General features: G+C 39.5%; 2 protein-coding genes across 5 annotated transcripts; one reads left to right on the forward strand and one right to left on the reverse strand.

Annotated features, from left to right (window-relative positions):
* Positions 1-543: 543 nt before the first annotated feature.
* Positions 544-10142, reverse strand: LOC118428705 (sodium-independent sulfate anion transporter-like). 3 transcript variants are annotated; one of them, XM_035838845.1, is made up of 19 exons: positions 9290-9422; positions 8833-8891; positions 8035-8227; positions 7703-7788; positions 7207-7286; positions 6602-6756; positions 5937-6115; positions 5328-5400; positions 4985-5035; positions 4625-4685; positions 4416-4471; positions 3959-4099; positions 3721-3779; positions 3475-3546; positions 3143-3257; positions 2609-2742; positions 1916-2003; positions 1293-1301; positions 544-920 (listed from the first exon to the last, which is right to left on the reverse strand). In XM_035838845.1, the coding sequence occupies exons 3-19, from the start codon at positions 8204-8206 to the stop codon at positions 763-765; spliced, it is 1689 nt and encodes a 562-aa protein (XP_035694738.1). In that variant the 5' UTR covers positions 8207-8227; positions 8833-8891; positions 9290-9422; the 3' UTR covers positions 544-762. The 3 variants fall into 3 exon arrangements, with proteins under 3 accessions (XP_035694738.1, XP_035694736.1, XP_035694737.1); XM_035838843.1 differs by lacking the exon at positions 8833-8891 and having other exon boundaries at positions 545-920; positions 9290-10142; XM_035838844.1 differs by lacking the exons at positions 1293-1301; positions 8833-8891 and having other exon boundaries at positions 547-920; positions 9290-10125.
* A 914-nt stretch (positions 10143-11056) lies between these two features.
* Positions 11057-25084, forward strand: LOC118428706 (sodium-independent sulfate anion transporter-like). 2 transcript variants are annotated; one of them, XM_035838846.1, is made up of 18 exons: positions 11057-11530; positions 13123-13315; positions 13710-13795; positions 15801-15880; positions 16061-16215; positions 16648-16823; positions 17136-17208; positions 17448-17498; positions 17867-17983; positions 18385-18525; positions 19483-19541; positions 19705-19776; positions 20213-20324; positions 20507-20574; positions 20793-20858; positions 21217-21304; positions 21613-21693; positions 22874-25084. In XM_035838846.1, the coding sequence occupies exons 1-18, from the start codon at positions 11312-11314 to the stop codon at positions 23020-23022; spliced, it is 1986 nt and encodes a 661-aa protein (XP_035694739.1). In that variant the 5' UTR covers positions 11057-11311; the 3' UTR covers positions 23023-25084. The 2 variants fall into 2 exon arrangements, with proteins under 2 accessions (XP_035694739.1, XP_035694740.1); XM_035838847.1 differs by lacking the exon at positions 21613-21693 and having other exon boundaries at positions 11062-11530.
* Positions 25085-26455: the final 1371 nt, after the last annotated feature.

Consider the following 26455-nt stretch of genomic DNA (forward strand, 5'->3'; position numbering starts at 1 on the left):
GCTACCAGAGGTACTAAGTACCGGTATGTACAATTGTCTAAAATCTAGCATCCTACCGAAAGATTAAATTTGCAACAAGTTTTTGTGTCAATTGTTGGACACAAAGAAATCTCACGGCAACTCTGGATCCTGGACCCGTTACTCTGAGCTAATAATACCACAGTAGTTGGCAATGACACTCCTCGGCCAGCTTAACTTCTTGGCCAGCTTAACTCCTTCAGGCCAGCTTTATGATACTATCTCATGCCACTGTAGGATCTGCTGGGAGATTATGAGGTAAAAGTTCTACAACAATAGTTCATGATACTTTTAGGCATGATCTAGACACAGTTTTCCCCAATATCTGCGAGTCGACAACCTCTCGCCGACAGCTTTTTTTCAGCATCTAGATGGAACTGCAATATCGCCATTAAGATATCGGCAAAATTTCTCCCGAAAGGTCCGGACGATTCGCCCGATAGCTTAGCAGGGGTCCCCGACAACTTCCGCGTGCGTGTAGATGCGTCCGGACTTCGGGAGGGCTCATTAGCATATAACGCGGGCTCATTAGGCTATATAGCTGTTTATGACTGCAAGCGCCACGGGTGTCCCGCCCCCAGCGTTCCAGATCCCTTCCAACATCTCCACAGATATCGGTAAAAACTGTGTCTAGATTGGGCCTAAGTTCGCTACTATGGCTTTCATGATATGGTGATAAGACGTCACCACCTGGCAGTGGCTCAGCTCCTTCTTTATACTGTTCATATGTACATGCCATTTTCTTCACACTGCTGTGACTTTTGACACATTTACTGCAGGAATGTGGATTGTACATGGGACATTATCAGGTGTGTTGCCAGGTGTGTCGTCGTCGGGTGTGTCAATGTTGGATAGCAGGGCGTGGTCAGTCATGATGACCTCTCCATTCTCTTGGTCAGGTTCTGCAGGAAGGTCATCATATCATACATATATCATATCATACATCATATCATATGTCATATTCATCTAATAACTACAACCTTTAAAATTCACTGATGATATCTATCATTTATCATAAGGTTCATATCTGCTTACTGTTCACAAAAAACAAATTACTATATGAACAAAATATGATTTATTACAACAATTGCTCTACAGACACGGCTTATGAAATGAATTGAACTTATCAATGGTTCATAACTATTAAGTAAGCAATAAATTATACTCTTTAGAACAGCATGATAAATATATTCATAGTAGAGATAAAGAAAGTAATCAGACTGAAAAAGAAGGCAAAGGCTTTCAGCAAGTTACAGTGATTAGGGAATACTCACCACTCACAGCTGTCCAAGTTATTTCAGACAGGGAGAAAAGAGTTTACACTTTAGCCACATATACTTTGGGTCAGAGCAGGGCTCTAGCCAGCGTCAGTTTTTCCGTCAATTGACGGAAATTTGCTGCATGTGACGGAAAAAAATTAAAACCAATCCGTCAACCTTGACGGACAAAAATCCTTGGTGGAAGCTACAGGCGGCTTGGGGACGCTGTCCACGGCCGTAAAAGCCACACGCTGTTTGTTTTGCTATTGTTATGATTGTTGACAATGTGTGGCGGCGCCCGTTTGTATACAATAATCTCATTAAAACCCGTTTTACAAGGTCTCAGTTCAGTCTCTCTAACTCCTGGAATAGTGTTTTCGCGACAGTGGGAATTGGCTGACAGAAAAAAATTTCGAGCTGGCTAGAGCCCTGGGTCAGAGATACTTCCTTATAACAGTCCAGGAAATTAAGTACTAGTAGGAAGATAGCCCAAATGACACTATTCTCTCACAGGTCAAACCGTTAATTGCCATGCTCTCATTGGTTGAACTGCTAATTGTGATGGACAGTCAGGATTGACCTATTGACACATGGCCTATCTTAAATTTCCAGAGAATGGAAAAAAAGGTCTACTTTACCTCTCATTGCTGCAATGGCATCCTCACAGGTCTTGAAGTATCTGAAGCCCTTGATCTTTGATCTTACCAGGGCCGCTCGAATGTCTGGCTGCAGTAAAACAGGGAATACAGTCGTTACTTATTGACTGCCTACATTTATATGGTATCTCGGTTTTACTTGTTTAACTTCTTTGCAAATCGTACTTTCTTTAAAGTGTGGAGATTTACATAAACTATTATGTAATCATATTGTTCACATAATGGAAAAAATGTAACTTCGCCTCACTTCAACAAAAAAAGTTATAGGAGTCATTATTTGGTGTTTTAAAACATTGTGACGATATAAGTGAAAACTATAGTACGATGCTAAACTTCCTTCCAACACTAAGATGTACATAGATCAAATTTTCAATGACCACTGTTCTTATCTAGTTACCTTCTTCAGGATCAATACTATCATGTTGTTGATCCGTGTACATCTTAATGTTGGAAGAAAGTTAAGCATTGTACTATGATTACTACACAGATAACATTCCATGATAATTAGTGAAAACTTCATTTCTCTGGAATGTATTTTATATCAATTTACTAATAAAAATAAAACCAAATCCATATATTTACTAAAAAAATAAAACCAAATCCATATATAACTCATAGAGCTTCTTTGCAGCAGCTGAACAACACTGCCTTTTACCAACTAGAAAGTTGACTTACTCTCATACAGGAGAAATGTAATTTCAACCCTCGTGCTTCAAACTCCTCTATGAGCTGATCCAGAGCCTGCACCACCGTACAGTCAATGTCACTCACACAGCAGCACCGCATCACAACATTCTTATACGGCTTCTCTGTGGGAAACAATGGGAACAAGTCAGCTGCATGTATGCTCTAATGATGCAGTCTTCTCAATCAGTAGAATTTTAAATGTGGATGCATGAGCACTGTGAATCCTGTAACCTAGCAAGCTGTGGCACATCTTCATTAGCAACGGGCTACGGGACTGAGTAAGTGAGAGTGAGTGAGTCACAGTGATATAATTTTCAAAGATAATGGATAATACTAGATGTTTCAAATCAGACTAAATTGTATAATTGGCCAATGTAGCCCTGATGTTTGAGGTTAGAAAACTGCTTTTAAATGCTATAATACAAATGTAATGAGGAAAAACAAACTCTAAACTTTCTACAATGTATCTACAGGCAAGGTATTTGTGAATAACTGATAGGAAATCCAGCAGCTGTTGCGGACCTTTGAAGGCGTCCTTGGCCACGACGTCCCTCATGTAGTCCACAGCTGGGAAGTTAAGGCCACTTTCTAGTTGTACAATCAACACGTCATCAGGAGCTATACTTGCTGGGTACACCTGCAGGAAGCAAAGTAGAAAGATGGTTAGCTTTTTTTGTATTCAAATTGGATAATTGGATATGTTATAGCCTGGTATCCAGCCGTATTATAGCTCCCGAGTCTCTTCTGTCCTCTCTGCGAGGCTATAATACAGCTGGATACCAGGATAGATTTCATTAGCACGAAGAAAAACTGATAGAAACTTCATATCAAAAAGACATGTTTTTTCAACTCACCGTAGCCCTTGGTCGAGCTGATGGGTAGAGTAGAATGATGAGAGACACACCCACTCCCAGGGCAATGCCATACTGAAACAAACAACACAACATGATCAACCAGGAATCAAAAGCTCAAAAACTGTGAGGTATTGAAATTGCTATAGTAACTATCACTAATATTGGGGGCTTAGTGTAATTTTACCAGAGAAAGGCACAACGGAATTGTCAGCTTTGGATTGAAGAAAAAATGTAAGGTTAGCATACCTGTATTCCAAGGAGCAAGACACCAAAGAAGGTGACGAAAAAAGCCAGCAAATCCAGTTCTGAAAACAAGAAAACATTTGAAAACACTGCTGAAACAAAAAATGATACTTGACTATATTTTAACTTTTTAAAACTTTACTTGCTAATGGATGATACTAGATGTTCAAAGCTTTAACATGCTGTTGTACAACTGAAATGATATGACATCAAAGGCATAATGTACATCCTGTGGACTCACTTTTGACCCTCCAGAAGACAGGAATCACAGAGTACTCCACCATCTGTATGACAGCTGAGATGATGACAGCTCCCAAGGCGGCGCTCGGAATGTACTTAAAGGATGGTGTCAAGAAGGCGAGGGCCAGAATCACCAAGATACCTGGTAACAAGAAGGCCTTCTTAGATGACAACATCTTAGCTGGCATTTGATAGCAAGGGCACATTAGAGAGAGAGGACTGTGTGTGTGTTTCAAACTTATAACAGCAAGGAACAGAAACCTGGGTCCTCCATGTTGGAGTTTAGTCAGAGTAAGGCATGTTCTGTATGCAGTGTAAGCAACTGTCAGGTCCTTTTAAGAATTAAAGAACATTGCACAGAGAATGGAGTTCTGTGTAACAGCGTTATCTTGTGTTATAAACATTTTTAACACAAACATTTCTCTTGGCTAAGCTCTTGAGGAAGGTTTGCCACTAACCTGTGAATAGACCACCCAGCTGGGTTTTAACTCCACTCTGGTAATTCACAGCAGTCCTGCAGGTTCAGGGAATAGAATAACTTTATCATCATTCTATGGTTTAGGCAAATGGTAACAGCAACCACAGTGGGGCAAGGCTACACACTCTAACCTTAATGATTATTTCATAGAAATTCTATGATGTGAAGTTGCATATTTAGTATATGTACCTTCCAAAGCTCCCTGTAACTGGATAGGCCGAGACAAAGGAACCCAGCATGTTGGTCACACCTGGAAAGAAACGACATGTGTTTTTAAGGGTACTTCTTGTAAGAGTCTCAGTACTTCTGAAGGAGATGTATCAAACCACACCAAACTGAAGGAGGTAATGCAGAAATACACAATAGGTTTGATATGTGAATGCCTACTTGATGTACAACTGCTTTATTCTACATGAATGTAAATGTTACACTGTATAATGTATGTATGTTTGATGGTACCCAACATCAGCATTGGTGCTTTGGATGCCCTTTAAGCTGAGTTTTGCCTTGTGGCAATTTCAGTGAACCATGATCAAATGTCTCTCTTACCTATTGCAATCAGCTCCTGGGTGGCATCTATTCTGTAATTTCCTTTGCGAGCTGGAACAAGAAATTTGTGTAAATTGAATAATATGAATAGTGTAATGAAAATTTTTTTGGTTATGTTCTCATTTCATTAATCTGTTAAAAAGTTGCAGAGCAAGGAAAAGCCGCCCCAGTTATGACTCAACATGTGCTCACTTATACAATCTGGGACATGTACAAACAAGCAAATCACTACTAGTTAAAGCTATCATAAAAGGTACAGATGGTCTAACACTTCAAATTAGAACTGTTTCAACACCATTTTGCTTCAACAAAGAAGAAATGGGTAGCTTTAAACAAAACTCACCAAAGGCCTTCCCAATTGCTATGCTCTCCAGAAACCCAATAAGTGGAACGATGACCAAACCAACCCCGATGTCCTGCAAAGGGAATTGAATGTGTCAACATCAGATTTTCATAGATTTTCCATTTCAAGAAAGTTGGGAGGTATTATGTATATCATTAACAGATCTTCTAATACATTATGTTAAGTAAGATTAGTGATTTAAAAACAAAAACAAATTTAAGAGTACTTTAAAGGTGGTGTAAATGAGTCTGCCTTGTGGATACCGTTTTCAGCACCAAGGACAGTGACTGTAATATTCATGGTGGTTTTATGCCAGCGGTTTTCACAGAGACTGCTACACCGCAAACTTGAAACCACCAGTGTTTTTATAACTGTATAGTATGTGACTATAGAATTATTGCAAACATAAAACCACCACAAACACAATCGTGGTGAACTTATCAAAACGCATTTACAGTAGACTGAACTGAGGATAGCGTTATCAGGCAACTTATGTGTTGACACATAGACAGACAGACAAAAACTATACCTCCATTTTTCATGGAGGTAATCACTGCCTCAGGTATTGAACGGTGTGTCAACATATTTACAAATGTGTGTTACTGTTACCTGAATAATCTCGGGCCCATTTTTTACAACAGTCCCATTCTTGACCAGCCAGAACTGTGGGGGTTGGAAGGCTGGCAGACCTGGCTTGATCTCCTTAGTGAGAGTGAAGGTACTGATTCCTCTGGTCAGCAGGCCATACGCCACCAGTGATGCAGCCACCACAACCACTGCATTCCTTACTGAGATGGCAGCAGAAATGACAACAAATGCATAGTATGAATGATAACAGAACATACATGTACTACATGTACACATTTGGGTAATAATTTCCGTCAAGGAATACTATGACAGCTTATCAGTATTTGGTGTGAATTTACACAATACTCAGACTTTAACTCTAAATTTAGGTCTAATTGGTAAAAATGTATATACTAATATTAGAACATGATTTAAGAAAGCATAAACCTACACTGAGTTAGCACTAGGTATGTCTCCAGAACTTGTCCCTCTGAAATTTGTCAGAAATTTGCTTGTTGGGACAGAAAAATTTTCACCCTGTCCGTCAAAAAAATTGACCTTCTGATGATAGTTTGAAGTTTATAAATATGTATTTTTTTAAAGCTTGAAATTGCAGATTTAACAATGAAAATGGGCTCCAGAACAATGGAAGGGATGGAAAAAGGTATGTAGATACTAGTGAATAATACCAGCCATAGTCAACATACCTGTCCCAAAGAGCCACAGGACTTTGCGCAGGATTTTTTGCCACAAAGGAGGTTTCTGCAGGGTTCCTTTCTTCTTGTCCCAGTCCACCTCCTTCAGCTTCTTCAGCACTATCAGCACCACAAAGCACACAATCCCCATCCCCATGTCTGACAGGCTGGAAAAGGTGCACACGTTTTGTTATGGTTACTTTCACGAAGGGAAGTTTTGCTCCGTTTCTTCTCATTTCTTTTCTTCTTTCTCTTTAGTGACCAGGGAAGTTTTGCTCCATTTCTTGTCTTTTCTTCTTTCTCTTTAACTCCATATTTTAATGATGCAATGGTTGCAGTGAAAAGGCCTATTTGGCATCAGTTGAAGCCATGTTCACAAGGTAATTTGGTCAAAATTTAATGACACTGCTTCTTTTATCAACACTCACCTATTCAAAGAAGTGCTGTGTGGATAGTGTTCAGCACCGAGGACAGTAGCTTTTGACACACTGTTAATCAACAGCCAAATTAAATTCGTTAAGCAAAATTGACAAAGCTTAGAAATTGACTCTAGAGATGCACTGTCCCAATTTAACATTGATACTGTATGAGGAACAGGAAAGAAGAGGTACACTTACTTTGTGTGTGTTATTTTTTGGAAAATAGTCGGCACTGCTTTGATGAAAGATCGTGGAATATTCTTCAGTCCCAGAACCAACTGAAATCACAAAATGAAAACAGCTACATATCTATCTATCAATAATGAAATGTCAGAGCACTAGTTTCGTGAACATGTAATTTGAATTTGTGCCATGGTAACTCTAGCTGGTTTCCGATGACCTTCTTGATTTGTTGCACAGAACTTGTACTTGGTAACAGACATGCCTCCTCACAGTGCTACATCTATGCATCTTTGGACGATAAAAGCTATATAATATCTTTGTTATGTATTGAATATACATCAACTGATGTTACGGATGCAGTATACCTTTTCAGCACCAAGGACAGTGACTTTCAGCACATACATGTACCATATTTTTTTAATTTCATGGTGTATAATAAAAGCTATTTTGGGTTATAATATCTTTGATATACATTTGTATATCAAACATACTAACTGAAGAAGTAGTTTACCTTGACTTGTGAAGTAGCTATGGTGATGGCAGCTGCAGAAGAGAAGCCTGCTAAGACTGGGAAGGAGATGAAGTTCACCAAAAACCCTGGAAAAATTGAGTAACATTCAGGTTTATTTGCATACATGATACACACAACTTACCCAGCACCAAGAGGCCACGTCTAGCGAAATAATAAACGTTTAACAAGGACAACAACAACAATAACATTCAGACTTTGGGCATTACTAGTACCATCCATCAAATTAAAATGTGTGGATTGATTATTGCAACAACATTATCACACAGATACAGTTATCATGTAGCATCAGATTACAGGGTTTCAGGACTCACCTAAGTGTAGAACTCCCATGAGGAATTGCACACAGCCAGCTAACAGGCACAGGACTACTGCATACACAGGCTCCCCATTTACGTATTCCGCCACCATGAGAGTAGTGATGGCGGTTGGCCCCAGTGTCACGTGTCTCGAGCCTCCAAAAACGCAGTAGACGAAGCAGCCCATGAAGGCAGAATACAGGCCATACTGTAGGAGATGACATAATTATTCAAACACTTCTAACAGTAATCAACCACGAGTGATGACATCACAAGAAAGTAGCCATTTGTGTAACGCTAGTTCACCTTTATCCGTCAGGTAACCTATATCCGTTGTTTTTGAAACAGGGTATTTAAGGATATAAGTCTACGACCGTTGGTTTCCAAATGCAATTTTTTTTCAAATACTTCAATTTGTCAATTTGTCGACTCGATATCCCTAAAAAGCCTATCAAAACGGATTTAGGTTACTTCGCGGATAAAGGTGAACTAGCGTTACATACATTAAGATTTTTATGTATGCTTGACAAGAAATATGCAGCGTTATACATTTTTCTTTTTCTTTAAACTTAAAGGCAGCCTTATTCACTCATATATCTTTACAGTATGATGTACATGCTGGTATTATCAATTCTACAGTTTGCAAAAATGGCCCTTACTGGATCACTTGTCCCAATTTGCTGTAAAAGAGCTGAAGGTACATATTTATGACATCGTCTAATTGCACTGGTGATGTTTACTGACCAAGAGCAAACATGTGCTTGTTAGGAATTAACCTCTGACTTCTTGGAGATAATGTTGACCTCGCCTGACCTTGTAATTTTGTGGTCCACTGCACAACAATGGCTCAGGTTGGGTCTTAGACCTGCACTCTGCAAGTGGCCAATTTTGAAATAGATTTTATTTGAAATTCAGGTTGTTTCAAGTGATATAGATCATTAAGATTTTTAATCATCATAAAAGAACATTTCATTTAAGAAAATGTTTGACCACATCCCATTTGAAAGTGATTTATAATCAAGCCCCATCTAAATTAGTAACAACCTCGGAATTAATACAGGTCATGATGCGAATTATACACCATATAACGTAAGTGTTGGTCTGTCTCTTGTACAAACTCTGTGTACTGGATTCATGAGTCTTACTTTAAATCTGTTGCCGACTTATCTTTGTTGTTTACCCTCTACCTCTTTAGTTGATTATCTACTACGCCACGAACGATAACAGGGATAGGACGTTTCGGGCTGCACGTACGCACACCAGATCTCACCTGTAATGGCAGCTCAGCCAAGGCTGCGTAAGCCAACCCCTGGGGGATCACTGTCAGTCCCACCGTGAAACCCGCCACAAAATCACGGAACAACCACGCCAGTCGGTACGTCGGCAACCAAGTCAAGATGGGCAATCGTGTCTTTGCCGTTTTGACGGTACAGCAGCTTCGCAAAAATCTGCTGCATCCTTGTTTGATGTCCTCTCTCCATCCTTGGTCCTCGCCATCCCTGTTTCCCAGTTCGTGGATGGCCACCTGCGTTCCGCTGTCCACCGTGTCGCACATCGCCTACTGTCCTTGAGTATTATCTCAACGGGGAGCACAATTCAACAACACCTATCTCATCCCTTTGGCTCACCTGTCACGTACGTGAGCGGCAAAAAACATCTGCTGCTGCTCCTCGGATCCTCGTGAACAGATTTTTGCGCGAAAACAACGCGTTGTGATATGATACAGAACACTTCCGGACACGACACTATACATCCAGCATTACATACAAACTGCTGTGTTTAACCTGGACACCTTGTTGGCACAGTCAACAGTGGGTGTCAACGATTGGGCAGTTGTTCCTACCTCTTGACTGAAGACCTAGGCATACGGCACGCGTTTTGCAAGCTCAGTGTGACTTGCAGTTTGCACAATGTCAGATAGCAAACAGATGTTGTGAATAGACCAATCCAAGGTCGACTAACCTTGGATATGGATACAAAGATATTTTTTCCTTTAAAATATGACGCCAAATATCAAATCTTTATATCAATATTGTAGTGAGTAGTACTAGCAGACTTCTACTAGCGGCACATCTGAAAAACAGGCAATTTTATGTTGAATTTAGGGGAATGGTTGAATTGAACCCCCCTTCGCTCAACCCCAGTGGAACCGTCCATTCCATGATGTCATACGGTTGCGTCATGGAATACCCCCAGTAGCTTCCTGAATTTGCTTCTCGGGATCAAGGTGCTTAATTGGGTTCATGGGGCAAAACAATCTGCATTGTGGGACATACATAGTGCTTAGGTTGCAGTGGGCATTGGAATGTGTAAAGTCTGATGATTTTGGAAGCAGAGAGATGTTGAACGGCTGTCTTTCTTTCCCGTGTCGACTTTAATTGCGTGTCAACGTTATGTTTGTACGATTAGCTTTTATAAAGTACTACAATAAGTGTTGTTTTTATTAGTCTTAGCTGCATACCTTACTAAAGAACAGACTGAAATAGTTGAACAAAGACTTGAGGACATTAAAACTTTTCAGTTGTTGGTGTCGTCGCAAAAAAAGGTGATCGTTTGGAAACGCTTGAAAACAAGTAACTAAAACAACTGGCTTATTGATCAGTTTTCTTGTTTTGCAAACATGCAAAAAATAGTTTCTTGCAAGCATCACATGCCTTGTCGAAAAAAATTCCACAATGGAATTGTGACCATCTGTGACAATCGCCAATGTCCTCTTAGACCTTTTAGGCAAGTTAAGTCAGCATTATTATATCGGTTACCTACATAAATATTAGTTATAATATGGCTTTTTGGAGAAGTTAGGATACTCTCATGATAAGTGAGACTGACATAGAGGGATACACTTTTGACTAATCCTAAAGGTTTGACTGCCTTGTAGAGTTAAGCTCGGAACCTTAATGTGAATTGTTGAATCATCCAACGAGCTTCATTGTTTTAAATTAAAAATCAATCTATCTTAAGTTGGAAGAATTTTGCCAGCCTTTGCGTCAAATATTGTGCAAGAATGGAGTTTTATCTAATGCGAGTAAAGCTAACCAAAGAAGTAAACCATTTAAGGTATGATAAAAGCCCGATAACCATTTGTGATAGGAACTGTAGTGTGATACCATAAGGTCAAAGGTTGTTGATGATTGCGGGCACGCAAGTGACACTGAGCAAAGAAGTCAACGTCCACACGGCGTTTTCCACAGCGTTAGAGCCATGTCCTGGTCGCTAAAAGACTGAAAACTCACACCAGCGATCCCACTGAACCAGAGAGGTCCGAGAAGGTCTTCAAGTAACGTCGGAGTGAATGGCAGTGGTTCTGAAGAAGTGTAAAAGAAATGGCGTCAAATTGGTCCAGGAAACGTGTTCTGTGCGTTTTCTCAAAAAGAGACTACCGATCGTGGCATGGCTGCCCAGGTACAACCTCGAGAAGTTCCAGGGAGATCTGATCGCAGGTTTGACGGTTGGTTTGACCGTGATTCCCCAGGGTTTGGCTTATGCTGCAGTCGCCGAGTTACCTCTTCAGGTGAGCTATGATAAATTCGGACATGACCGGAAGTGACTGAGTGGGCTGGGGTGGTGGGCAAAAACTCCATTTTAATTTTTTTGATAACAATTCGGAACCTGTTATAATATAAGCAGAACTGGACCTAGAAAATTTTAAGATGGTTGAAACTTCTATGATGGTAAAAGGGGGCGGGTCTAGGTCAAATTGGGGTCACCCATGTCAGCTGCGTATGCAAAATGATTGATCAGTTCATCAAAGAAGAAAGCACAAACATCACAACAAATTATGGAGCTAGTATTACGACCACATTTAAGTAATTCAGTTCCCCTGGTAATACCCCCTCCTCTGTGTAATGCCACAGGGTTTTTCAGGATTGAAAATTGAGATATGAATGATGTCTCTGGTGACATTATGTATGTCCACAAAGGAAATCGACCCTCAGGCACTCCTAGTAGACAAACCTGATACCTTATAAATTCAAGCAGATTGCAAATTGGCTTATTCTATCTCGGAATGTGAATGTATTTGGAGGGGTACCCCAAAAAAGGATACCGTAAATTTGCTGCATTTGCCTGCCCATTGCCAGAATAAGATTCCTGAAAAACATCACACATGAGTGTGAAACCACTTAAGGGGATGAAGGAAGCATTTGTAATCAAGAAACAACAATATAAGTGGCATTTACAGACAACTAGACAGGCAGCAACCATTAACTGAAAGCAAACCATTTCTTGGTGGAATAATGTGTGAGCAAAGCTGGTGAATTGCACTTAAGTTATATATACATGCCAAGTAATTGCAACATTATAATAGTTTTAATACAATATACAGATGACCATGCAGATGAAAATAACAACAGTTTTATTACCAGTATTTATTAGTACATATGTATCACTGAGAGCATTTTTGAAACTTATCATAATGGTTGATATCTTATTAATCCCGTAGCTCGTAATTGTGAACTTTACTAGTAATAGTGTTTATGCTGAGTCTATGTTTTCCCACTTGACGTGTCTGTGTATTAAGAGAAATGGCATTTTGATTAGTGATAGATCTACTAGAGTAGTTCCTATATGACTTGACAAGTCCCATTAGCAGACATACAGTCAGAGGGGAGTGAAGGCCTACAGTATATGTGTGTGCCATTTGCATTCCTCGTCACTTTTCATTGTCTACTATAGTAATTACCAGGGAAAGACTATTTCACACTTGAAGCCAGATTTGTTGGATTGCTTGTCAATGGAAGGCATTTTGTTTGGCATGGTCTAAAGTTTTCTCCGTATGGCACCTAATTGATAGCATAGCATTGATCATTATTTGATTGATTAATGTTGATTGATGAGAATCTTTGTTAATGCAAGGACGTTATATGTCCTTGGTTAATGTGCTCCCCTCTCTAAGGGACAAGACTGGTGTTTTGAATTATGCTCCTGTTTTGATGGGAGGACATACTACATCAGGCGATGTGTGACATGGTGGACAGTGGGATGCAGTTGGCCATCCACAAACTGGGAAACATTCAGAGTATTGTATGGATAGTCTAAAAACATAGCCTTTCAAAACAGGCACAATCAATTATTGATATGTTATTCCTTGTTCTCACCCAACAGTATGGTCTGTATTCAGCCTTTATGGGCTGTTTCATCTACTGCCTGTTTGGCACATCGAAGGACGTCACACTGGGACCAACGGCTATCATATCGCTGATGACGGCTGAGTATGCGAAGGGGGAACCTACGCTCGCTATCGCTCTCTGCCTTTGCGCAGGACTTGTACAGTTTGCCATGGGTGTCTTACAGTTAGGTGAGTGCTCGAAATAATTTTTTGGTAACAGTTGAAACATCTACATCCAAAATCATATATCTTCTGTAGTAGCCACAAAAGCTCTTAGGCCATAAAGCATTACATGTACAACATATAATACATGTAATAGTATATACACATTTGATCCAACATTTAATCATTTGACATTAAGCTCATATTTAAGAAGAGTGTCAAACTCAGGGAGGTAGTTCACTGCCTTTATTGTTGCTAGATGAATCACATTTAAAACTGCTATAAATGTAGTAGGATTAATTGTAAGAATCCAACGAGAGGACAGTTTTCTTTTTGAATTATAAAAATGAGAGTATGTTGTATGATTACCATTTGCCTTGTCATGTTTTAACACAATGGCTCTTCATATTTTGCTCTGTAGGTTTTTTAGTGAATTTTATGGCGTTTCCGGTCATCTCAGGGTATATGTCTGCTGCAGCACTCATCATCGGATGTGGTCAGTTGAAGGTAAGGCATACATGTACAGAGTAATTGCAGTACTAGCCTATCATCTAGGAAATGTTCTTGCATGGTTTACTTCCATGTTCTTTCCTGTAGAACTGAATCTGCAACCATCTGTACACAAACTTTGCTGACTTTTCTTCTGCATTAGACTCGAGCACTTTTTGAACTTGCATGGCAAAAGTTTGATCCTTCTCTTTGCATATGCATTTGGTCATTGCCATACAAATTATATAGATCGTTTGAAAATTGTTACCTTTTTCCCCTGAGCAATGGTAGTATTAGAGTTGTACCTCCTTTGGATTGGTTTTGGATCACAGCATCCCTACAAGCTGGGCATATTTTTGGCCATTAATCTACCATATTGCATTTTGTATGACGCCATGAGTATTTCCATATGCATGGTAGTGTTTTATATTTTGTTCTATGTTTAACATGGCTATTTTATTCCTATTTCTCCTTCTAAGTAACAATACCGGGTAGAACTAGGTAGGTGTGTAGTGGCTTCTTTTGTGAGTGAAGACTGTGCTGTGAGTTGTAAGCTTCGGCGTGTAGTCTGGGGTTTTGTGACTTCTTTGTGTGAAAATTAGTACAGCGCAAGGGACAGACATGTGGATATCATGGATGGGGCTGTGTAAAGATTTGAAAAAGAAGATATGAAATGAAAAATCTTCATACAACCAACCATATACGAGGGCGGTTCAAAAAGTAATGCGACTGGTTTTATAACAGGCTCATTTTTTTCACCGAATGAGTTGCAATTTGGCACAAAGGTACAAGAATATATCCTCTTGAGATTGACATATCTCAATTTGTTGTTAAGATTTTTATAAGTGACTGAGTTGAGTTCAAGATGACCACACCCTTGTTATCCCGTCGGAAGAAATTAGAGGGTCAATTAACGTGCAATTGATAATGTCTCTAAATCACTTATAGCTATTGTAAGGAAATAAAATTGCACATGTATCAAGTTGCATTTCTCTATAAGCCACATGCCTATTTTCATCTTTTAAATACAATCACTTATCATTTTTTCGTTCCTGATGTGAAGTAAGGTGGTCAGGGTCGTAATTAGCGGTGGATTAGGGGTGGTCTGCTTAACGTTTCCATAACCGACTTTTTTATTAACTGAGAAAAATCAAACTTAATACACTTCTTGATCTTGAAACAGTTAATAATTGTGCTAAGTTTCGCATCTTTTGGCTAATGGAAAAGCAGTCTACAAAGACCTTTATTCAACAAATCACGTATTTGACTATTAATCAAACTGCCTGTAATATAGTAACTCGCTCCATTCTAGTGGCTGTAAAAGATGAACCATTGTGAGTTCAAACATGAAATTTGGCATATAATCTATAGAGACATTTGTTATTGTACAGGTAAAATTTCGGCTCCCTACAATAATTCTAGAATGGTAAGATCTAGAGGAACTGATCTCCTGACAAGCTTTTAAGGGTGTGGTCATCTTAAAATCATCTCAGTTGCTCATAAAAATTTGCACCACAAATTGAGATACATCAATCTGAACAGGATATAGTCTTGTACATTTGTGCCAAATTTCAACTCATTCGATGAAAAAATGAGCCTGTTATAAAACGAGTGGCATTACTTTTTGAACCGCCCTCGTATTCAATATATACTATTGGTAAGATTGGTGAAAATAACATAGATGTATTACACCATGTATAGTAAGCAAATCAGTATATTGTATGCTGAAGCATACAGTGTATTGCAGTTGCAATGGCTTTGCTTTCAATGAAAGTTTAATTCAAATTGTATTTAGTCATCTTATTACAATGGACATGTGCATTATGTACTAATACTAACTGCTGGTATCTCTATTGTCTGAAAGCTGTTGTCTGAAGTAGTCTATTGTATTAACCAAGTCACTAAATGATAATCCCGGTTCTTCTGTTAGTATGTTTTGCAGTTTTGAATAAAGTACTGTATTACTATCATGCTACAATGTGTAAAATATATGACAATGTGTGTTTCTTCCTGGCTGTTGTAGCTCATCTTTGGACTGAAAAATGTTCGGAGATCCTTCATCTGGAACATCTATGATACATTCAGGAAACTTCCAGAAACAAAGTGAGTGGAGTAGGATTTTGCTTGTATATTATTCCTCATTCTGACTATATTATCATTGCTACTGTATAGCATGTAGAAATAGATAGTTCTTCTACAACAGTAGACATAGCTGTTGTGACAATGTATTTGAGGCAATTGTGAGAAGAAGCTGTCTTTGACAATGTTAATTTTGTTTTCCAGTCACTGGGACCTGACTCTGGGAATTATATCTTTTGTCATCCTGTTAATAATGAAGTGGTTAAAGGACAGAAACTGGGACAAAGACAGGGACCCCTTCACACCCCTCACCACAAGGCAGAGGGTTGGGAGGAAGGCTGTCTGGCTCATAGGAACTGGTGAGACCAGTGTCTGATGTTTTGTCATTGTATAGACACATAGAAGAAATGGAATATACAGAAATGCTGCTACCTGAATAACGGTATGTTTCTGTGTACAAGGTACTGATTGACAGAAGTACTAAGGTCAGCTACCAGAAGTACCAAAATCAACAAGGACTGTCTCCAACACCCACATGTACCTACACACCAAATATTCCACCGGACATGCACAAACACACACACAAGATCCATGCCACAGTGAAAACTGTACCTCTTTTTCTTATGGAGGTAAATATGCATGTACAGCACGTCCTTACTTTTGCTATAAAGTATAAACTTTAAAGGTCTACAAAAAATCTATAAATGGAGTCAAGTCTTCAATGGTTATTTGCCATATACCTGTGGTCGTTTATTGATACTAACATGTGTTTGTTTTCTATCTTTCTCCAGGAAGGAATGCTCTTATTGTAATTGTGACGACAATCCTTGCTGGTATTCTCTTCAGCAACAACATTAAACCCTTCACAATGACCAAAGATGTGCCACCTGGGTTCCCTAAAGTGGGGCCCCCTAGCTTCTCTTACCAGCATAACAACCAAACTGTAGAAGGGGAGGAGTTTCTAAGTGTAAGTGTGTGCAGTTATGTAAGCTGTCTTCTAGATGGAACAGAATTTATCAATGAGTATGTGATCAATTTACATGATATAACTCCAAGCATGCAAATGGGCGATTTTGCAGAAATAGAGCAAAAGTTAAAGACTGGCATTCCCCACAGTAAGGATGATGCCTATGGGCATTTTTGTACAGAAATAAAATGATGAAATAATAGCACAAGCCTATTACTTTTCTTCCATCGTAACTCATCACAGCTAATACATCCCTGGCCAGTGAGATGTTGTCATCTTTAGACATAAATATGTATATATATTTTCTTACAGAATTTAGGAGCCGGGATTGCAGTCTTACCTCTCATTGCAATACTCGAGACCATTGCGTATGGTAAAGCCTTTGGTAAGTCTTCTTTCATCACCCTTATTGTAGGACTAAGGTTGTGTCTTTTCAGAAATATAATGCTTTATTTGAATTTGGCAGTTTTACCAAATATTGCAGTGATCAATATATCTCAGCAAAAATATGAACATTGATACTTTTTAGATAGTCATTGAAATGCTTTTCTTACAGCATTACTGATAAGTAGCACAAAAGTTGATACTGATGATAAGATGCTCTTAATCTTGCTTCCTTTACAGCAAGTAGGAACAAATACAGAATAGATGCTACACAAGAACTCTTAGCACTTGGTAAGTACCCATGGCAAGTAACATATAATCTTACCTCGAATTATACAGTGCATAAAAAAGTCTGTATTACTACCAGTATACTCCTATTGATGCTGAAGAAGAGTGATGGATGTCACTTGAAATGTCCGGAAGTAAACCTCCATTTTGTACCCAGTTATAGAGATTAAATTGTATTTGAATACCAGCATAAGAATTTTCTCTTGTTGAGGCTAAACAGAAGGATTGCAGACCAATTAATACAGTAGGTGGGCCCTACAATTTTGTATCATCTGGTGGAATCATGTACCTTTTGACCTTTTGAAACTTTTTTTGAGAATGTAGATCTCATTTGATATATACTAAAGGTACCTCTGTCCATTCCTCCCCAGGTATTGCCAACATAGTGAGTTCGTTCTTCGGGTCGTACCCCATGTCCTGTAGCTGCTCCAGAACAGCCATCAACTCCACCAGTGGGGTCAGGACTCCTTTAGGGGGGATCTTTGCAGGTCAGTCATTTTGGTAGTTTCTTTGTTGTAATATACCTGCAGTTTTTAAGATACTCATGACTCTATGGGCATTTTTAAATCATTATTATGTACAACCAAGGACGTTATATGACATCCTTGTTACAACATGAAAAGCACTTACTGTCAGTCTTAAAATGTTTTAGACCAAGAATTCATGGCACCAATAATTTGCATCTTCAATGAATTTCTGAATTGTTTCAACTGCAAAGCTTCAAATAACATGAAAAACTCCTCTCCCAGATCCCCTCCTACCGGGAAATTAAGTCTGCAAAAATGAATTGATTAATTTTATAGCACTTGGTGTCCTTGTGCTTAATGACATGGTTTTCTTTCTTATTATTTATATGTTTGTTTATTTGTTTCTTGTTGTTTGTGCACAGGGTTGCTGGTGATCCTAGCTCTAGCATTCATCATGCCATATTTCCGGTACATCCCCAGTGCAGTACTAGGAGCAGTCATCATTGCCTCAGTTATCAACATGTTTGAGTATCAGGTCATCCCCAAACAGTGGAGGATACACAGTGAGTTTAGGCATAAGTTTATAGTAAAAATTATTGTAAATTAGACTATCTACTCTAATTACATTTCAAAGGAGTCAGGCAGCTTCCCGGGTCCGGCAGCTTATTGCATCTGGCACCTTACCGGGTCCAGCAGGTTACCGGGTCCGGCAGCTTTTTGGCCCGGGCCCGGCAGCTTACCGGACCCGGCAGCTTACCGGGTCCTGCAGCTTACCGGGTCCGGCAGCTTACCAGGTCCGGCAGCTTACCGGACCTGGCAGCTTACCGGATCCGGCAGCTTACCGGACCCGGCACCTTACCGGATCGGACAGCTTACCGGGTCTGGCAGCTTACCGGGTCCGGCAGCTTACCGGGTCCGGCAGCTTACCGGGCCCGGCAGCTTACCGGGTCCGGCAGCTTACCGGGCCCGGCAGCTTACCGGGTCCGGCAGCTTACTAGACCCGGCATCTTACCGGATCCGGCAGCTTACCGGGTCAGGCAGCTTACCGGGCCCGGCAGCTTACTGGGCCCAGCACCTTACCGGGTCCTGCACCTTACCGGGTCAGGCAGCTTACCGGGTCCGGCACCTTACCGGGTCCTGCACCTTACCGGGTCAGGCAGCTTACCGGGTCCGGCAGCTTACCGGGCCCGGCAGCTTACTGGGCCCGGCACCTTACCGGGTCCTGCACCTTACCGGGTCCTGCACCTTACCGGGTCAGGCAGCTTACCGGATCCGGCAGCTTACCGGGTCAGGCAGCTTACCGGGTCCGGCAGCTTACCGGGCCCGGCAGCTTACCGGGCCCGGCACCTTACCGGGTCCTGCACCTTACCGGGTCAGGCAGCTTACCGGGTCAGGCAGCTTACCGGGTCAGGCAGCTTACCGGACCCGGCAGCTTACCGTGGAGCCCTAAAGATTAGCTTGATATGTCTGGAAAATTTTTCATAAGCAAAGCTGACTAACTCTTTTTTTTTCTGCCACAGAACCAGACTTGTTAGTGTGGATGGTGTGCTTCTTATGTGTGTTGTTTCTAGGAATCCAGGTAAGCACTTCTAAATTTTCCATATATCCATCACTCAAACAGATCAAGATATAACCAGATAGATGTGGTCTTGTAAGTAATACCTGGTTCATCTGAAGATGCTTCATTGTTTCATTTTGATACGCTTTGTGTGAGGTTTGTAACCTGATGTAACCTTCTACAGTTTGGCATCCTTGTTGGAGTGGGCCTGGGACTGGTTATTGAGCTGTATGGATTAGCCAAACCTGGCACAAAGGTACCGCAATATTCTACATGGTTTGATGACTTATTTGTGGCTTTCAAAAACTGATTCCACACTAGCTGTTCATATAAAATGTATATCATGTATGGATTACATAATTTGTAGTTTTTGGAAAATGACAGCTCAGAGACGGTATTAGATCGGTTTTGACTTTATCTGTCTTTCTCAAGAACCAAGTATGGATTGCAGTTTGTCAACAAGATCAAGAACACAGAAGATTAATTGAACCCACCACACTTGATATTATGACTCAAGAGTAGTATGCCTGTGGGGGGGGGGGGAGTCAAAAGATACAAGGACAGGACACCTCCAGACAGTTGCATTCCTTCTCTAAATTTCTATGGTAAGGTACATAGAAAGATTCATGATGTATGATAAATATGAAGGAAGGGTAAATGCTTAACTTCACATGTAAATGTTACTCTTCCAGGTTGACACAATTGACTGCTGCCCCAAGATCGTGGTAGTCAAGTTTGACAAGGGGCTGTCTTTCCCTGCCTCAGACTTCATTGTCACCACCATTCACGATGCTGGATTGGATGGTGAGTGGCCTTGATCTTCTCATGTTAGGCAACAGCATGATTACCAATAACATTCAATACTTTATTCAAGGTCTTGAATGTATGACATCAGATAGATACATGTGTTTTTTTAAAATATATGTTTACAGGCTATTTATGTTTGTTACTTGTTTGTTTATTGTTTTCTGTTTGTTGTTTTTCAGAGCCACCCTACAAACCTGTCATTCTAGACTTTGCCCATGTCTCCCATCTTGACTTCAGTGTTATCAGGGTAGGAGTTTATTTACACTTCATGAACATTTATGTCATTGTCTTGTATCTTGTTGTAACAAGTAGATTTTTAGAAGCAAAATCTAACTTCTAGCTAAAGGCTCTGATGTTCATAAAAGACAAAGGCTTTTGATATTTTTGAGTCAGTGAATGAAAATTGTTGATTTCTTGTAATCTTTCCTGTCAAACTAATGAATGTCCTGGTTTTTAACTTTTCAGTCTCTTGCCCTCTCCGTTGAAGAGTATGCCACAAACAACACACCATTATATTTTGCCTGTGTCAATGTAAGTAAGGAACTCAACAGAGCTGCTGTCATAAAGTACTCATTATGCAAAATTATGCAGTTTATACTTATCTAGCTGTCTAAGATAAGATAGTAATCTTTACAAATGTAGTGAGAGCTGTCATCTTGTATGTAAAGGAGTATGTATGTGGTAGAAGTACAGGAAATTATGTTTCTTTGTATTGGCACAATCATAGTACATGCAACCATCTCTGATTAAAAACAGATTAGACATGTGTTCCGAATTACCATTTGTGTGTGTTGATGACAGCTTTGTGCATTAATTTTGTTATGTCTTCAATGGCTTACCAGAATGTATTCTCACTAACTTGTATCATTTTCTGTTTTTGTTTCTAAAGAGGGATTTGGAAGCAAAGCTCAAAAAGGCCAGTATTAAGAACCTACAGTGTTTTCCTACAGTCCAACTGGCTACAGAGGCAATTCTTGGTAAGAATTAAATTATTTAGATACAATATGTGATTTCACCATTTTAAATCAATGATAAAGAATCTTTAGATCTTACTGATTCATGTGGGAAATGTGCAATTTGAAATGGTTATATTTTTCCCCAAATGATCTTCAACTGTTTGTGATTTTTTGCAAATCGTGTGTCATGCCGTTATTTTTTCGTGATGATCGGAGATATTTTTCAATGAATTCCCCAATCAAATTGAATGTGATGCATTTTTCATGATTTTTCTCCCAAATTGCACGTGATCTGCTGATAGCTAATGCAATGACTTTCAATGGCACAGATGAAGGCGTACATGGGTGTATAGGCATGGGTTTCAACGAGGGGCAAAACCGGGGAACCCGGAGAATAACCCTCGGTACAGGTAGGAGACAGACTATGCCAAACCCCCTCTGCACGTGGACATGGGAACTGAACCTTCTATTCATGTTTTGTTGCACCGTATACCTACTGGGCTCGCACTTTTGCTCAGTACCATTTCATCATGGGTGGAGGAAGGTGATTTCTTTGGATCATCTCAACATAACTTGCCTGGCCCGATAGTCTGTGTTGTGTTATTGTCTTGTATTTTGTTGGGTTATTGTCTTGTATTTTGTTGGTATGTTGGTCTACATGGTACGGTATAAGGAAGGGATGCCCAAATCTGTCCTTTAAACATCTTTGAAAAAGAAAAATTGTCTGCAAGATGGCTCAAAAGACGTTAACATTACGTCATTAAGGTTTGCTTGAACAGACACCAGGCTTGCTGTTCTTCAATGAACTGTTGTTACAAAAGATAACTCAATAATTGTAGACAATTTAGAAGTCTTGAATACTAGCAATATTCATGCTCAAGAGATGTCTAATTTCTAACAAGGCTCTTGCTCTGCTCTTAGAAAAAAGGGCTGATATGATCAAATCATGCATGTCAATCAGCATATACTGATTAACAATTTAACAGCCGAGAATTTTCAGAGAAATAATTTCATATGTAACCGTGTACCATATTTCTATGCAGACATGTTGAGATCTGCCTTAGTGTGTTCAGTCCCTATTCCATCCTCCCATTCCAGCATGTGCTTCCAGTGCTAATAAGTGTCCGTGTCAGTATTCACTAACTGTGTTAGTGTGGATGTTTAACTGTACATCACTGCATGTGCCAGATGTCACTAATACATGTACATTGTGCTGTATGCATACTTGCCACAAATTCTAAGTTAATCTGCCCCACTTGAAAAAAAGATAAGAATTGCTTCACTTCTTTATTGTATATCTAACTGGTTGATTTCAGTAATGTGTCTAATCTCAGTAATATCTCTAATCTCATGTTCTGCAATTACTTAAAATTTATTCTTATTTGATCCCATCCCTGTGATTCTCCCCCAATGTAGTTCAATGTCTCCTTGCCATGGGCCTATTTATGCCTCAGAAGTCAAGCTCATGACACCGATTCTGAACCCAAAGTGTTTTTGACAAGTTCCCATAGTATTGATATGTAACACCAGAATGGCAAGGGAGGCACACATTGCCTTATTCCATCTGTAACATCTCCGTGCCATCCACAGGTGCAACAAGAGAAGACGGAGATGTGCACCAGCCCATACTGATGACAGAGGTGTCCTTGGACCATCTGGACGTCTCCAGCGACACAGGAGAAGTTCTGCAGAACCACACATCTCACTCAGACAGAGACAATCATGAGACAACAGTCTAGTCAACAGCCTGGAAATGACTATCACCGCATCCTCTCCTGCCAAAGCTGCCACTTGTACTACCTGTTATGCAAAAACAGGCAGAGGCCCTGGCTTTCCAGCCTACAACCTGTCCTTCTGGCAGTGTTAGTGCTAGCCAACTGTCAGCCAATCAGATTCTCTGCCCTAGCCCTGCTGTTGTTCCCAGGAAAGTTGCCAGCCAATCATGTTGCTTATTATTGTGAAGAGGCATTGTGATTGGATGGTAACTTACCCAGAAATGGCAGCTGGAAATGCATGTTACCAGAAGGGCTGATTACAAACTGTTAGACCAGGGCTACTGCTTACAGAATACAAATGTACATGTACACAAGTGGTGGCTCTGGCAGGAGAGAATACATCACTCATGATGTGCTGTATGACAAAGCAATCTATTTGCATTCTTCTACATGAAGCATGAGAATAAGTATGACCATAGCAATATGATGATATTGTTTTGATGAATGCTAAGTCTGTGAAAGCAAAAAAGTCATAAAATATAGCAATATTTTTGAAGAGGGTAAATTTACCTAATCACACCGCAAAAATTAGCACATTTGAATATGAACTCTCTATCTCAACCAATATAATATACTTCATTGCCAATGAAAGTGCAGGGACACATTGTTTAACACAGACTGAGAAAGTTACAGGTAGCTGTAGGACTGATCTCAGAAAATATTAGCCATATTTTTTGTAATTTTAAAAATGGAGTGTCAGTAACAAATCAGAATTGACCATTCTTTGGTAGGGTAAATGGGACATGTGCAACAAATCAAAGGGAGGTTCCTGACTGTCTCGCATGCACTATTGACTGTCAGGAACGTTTATTACTCACAATACTCTATAACTTTGACTTAATGATGATAGTGCCTTAGCTACTGCTGCTACCAATGGTGTGATTCCGTGGCCAGCAATCTACTTAAGACATTGTTTTCACTTTTCATTGGGACTGATATTGGAGTCTTGAAGGCAATTTGATGATGTTTGACTGCATGGAGGGTGACACAAAGATTTGTGTGAAAAGGACACAACCTTCATAACATGTATTGAAACTTGAAGTGTGGGACTTATTTTTCTATTTTGGAAAGTATTTTCTAGACTACATGAGATGTGGATATCCCATATGTGGATTCTATATGAATGACTTTTAGACATAAAAAAGCTGCCTTGATACGTTTGCACAATTGTGTAAGTTTTTTTCAAGAGATCAAATTTATGTGGCCAAAGTATAGAAATCGACTGTAATCCAGTACAGAAAAAATATAGTTGTGTTCAGGTAACTGGTGTATAGAGGTCCACAATAAGTGGTTATAGTAGGAAGTAGAGTATGTGGGAAAGGACAACCTCAACCCAACTGCATACACTTATGCCACATCTTCAGAAAAGACGTCTTTTTTGAAGATGTGGCGTGTGTGTGGTTGGTTGGTTTGAGGATGTCCTTTCCCACGTACTCTACTGGTTACAGTAGGAATTGTTTGAAAAAAGAGGTGATCAAAATGGTATCAAAATTGTGTATGTTGCAGAATTGAGAATAAGCCTTAGGGTTTTGCAGTGCAGTGATGTGCCTTGTAAAATGAGCAAATATACTGGAGACAGAATATACTTTGCTACTTAATATAAATTATAGTATTTTGCCAATTGTTTTATCAAGGTATCTATATGAGTACTATTCATTATGAAAATACATGTGTATGATGCTCTCAAATGTATCAGTGTATGATAAATACTAATGCTTAATAGGGAAACCTATTCATTACATAGGTCCTATGGACTTCTTGTAACAGCAAGGTGAATATTTCAACGTTCTAGTTGTTGACTGATTGATTTAATAGCTCATTAATGGGAATTACCATGACTGAAGCCGCACAGTGTATACTTGTCACCTGCTATTAATTATCTTTATTATTCAGTTGTAACACTAATTGCAACAAAGTTAATGAAAACATTGTTGCATTATTTATATAATGATCACAATAGTCTGAAATCCAACCTTTACACTGAATGTTTGTGGGTGCACAATAAAGGTGACTGATTTGAAAAGAACTGTCTCAAAGTCTCAAAGTTAATGCCAAGGTTTGGATGAAACCTGAAAAGCTGTGTTATCAGTTGTAATTATCTTTTACGTTACTTGAATAGAATGTAGGTATCTTGATACTGGCTCTGATACTACCTGTACCCACCTCTTTAAGCTGACCTAGTGGACATAACCATTGCTTTATCTCTCTCCAAAATTTGAGTAGTAACTTGGAATAGTCCTCTTTGCATTGGGGTATTTTTGGGAAGGTTCATTGTTGCGTGCAGAGTCAAATAAGAAAAATTCAATTTTTCTTCGATATGGTGTTCAGATTGTCCATTTATGTGTAGCAGTAACTTTTGGTTGGTCCATTTCTGCAAAATGGTGATTTCGGAACAGTCCATTTTTGCAAGGGGAGGGTGGGGTAGTGTTGTCTTATTTGCTTACAAAGTGGGTACAAATACAGTTTCATAATGTAGTACTTCAAAATTGTATTTTCTAAAATTGTATTTTCTGTGTATAACAGTTGTTAGTCCTGTCCTTGGTGCTGAATGAGTGATTGAGTGATGTTTCCCTGTCCTTGGTACTGAATGAGTTACTCTGTGGAGACGTATGTTCCACAGTTTTAAAATGATAACCATTTTTCACTCTGTGGTGGAACTCAGCTGTTGATGTTTTGCCTGCCCATGACGCAATTTGTCACCCACATTAGTCATTACAGTCATTTACTGTATATTCCATCCAGCTGCTGTCGAGTGCCTGTCAAACTAATGTGCTTCTCCAAATGGTGGTTATACCGGATGTATAGATACAGATAAGATATTCACACAATGTCAGGTAGATTGTGTTTATTGTTTTCTTTACGTAATTACGCTTCTTAATGATTATTTCCAACTAACTAATCACCATAGCGTGCTAAAATCTACACAAGTTGCATGCTAGATTCAATCGCACCATTTATTCTTACACCAAAACATACACAACACAAACATGAACTTTCTATTATTTGCTATGAAAATACTAACAATTGTAAGTGAGTAGGTTTGTGTAGAGTATCTATCACTATCCTATCATAAATCACCATCAAAAATACAATTCAAGCTTTTACTGTGAAGCGGTCTGAGTTAACTAAGAGGATTCTTTGATCAAACTAAGACGTGGACGTAAGACAATTCTTAAGCATATAATTTTCTTTAGAACTACATGTGTACGCTTCAATCTAAAATTTCTACTTGGCATTTTTACGGACTGCATATCTTCTTGGTCATACAGTGATCTAACTACCCGTTGAGGTAAGATAGGATTCTACCTACCCACAACGCTGTTTTCTTGGCTTTACTTTCTATGGCTACCTTTTTTTCTCAAAGATTGCTCGACAGCATCTATTTGACCAAAGCTAG

The sequence above is a fragment of the Branchiostoma floridae genome, chromosome 13, assembly GCF_000003815.2.
Source record: "Branchiostoma floridae strain S238N-H82 chromosome 13, Bfl_VNyyK, whole genome shotgun sequence".
NCBI classification, from domain to species: domain Eukaryota; kingdom Metazoa; phylum Chordata; class Leptocardii; order Amphioxiformes; family Branchiostomatidae; genus Branchiostoma; species Branchiostoma floridae.

What these genes read in the sequence shown, in the direction of transcription:
- LOC118428705 (XM_035838843.1), bottom strand. Translation starts at nt 9,574, where the DNA reads ATGTGCGACACGGTGGACAGCGGAACGCAGGTGGCCATCCACGAACTG. An exon ending in CCTGTGGCTCTTTGGGACAG is followed by an intron (nt 6,116 to 6,601) that starts GTATGTTGACTA and finishes CTGCCATCTCAG; the next exon opens with TAAGGAATGCAGTGGTTGTG. An exon ending in GCTGGGTGGTCTATTCACAG is followed by an intron (nt 4,100 to 4,415) that starts GTTAGTGGCAAA and finishes TCTTGTTACCAG; the next exon opens with GTATCTTGGTGATTCTGGCC.
- LOC118428706 (XM_035838846.1), top strand. Translation starts at nt 11,312, where the DNA reads ATGGCAGTGGTTCTGAAGAAGTGTAAAAGAAATGGCGTCAAATTGGTC. An exon ending in TCGCCGAGTTACCTCTTCAG is followed by an intron (nt 11,531 to 13,122) that starts GTGAGCTATGAT and finishes CTCACCCAACAG; the next exon opens with TATGGTCTGTATTCAGCCTT. An exon ending in TTTAGGGGGGATCTTTGCAG is followed by an intron (nt 17,984 to 18,384) that starts GTCAGTCATTTT and finishes GTTTGTGCACAG; the next exon opens with GGTTGCTGGTGATCCTAGCT.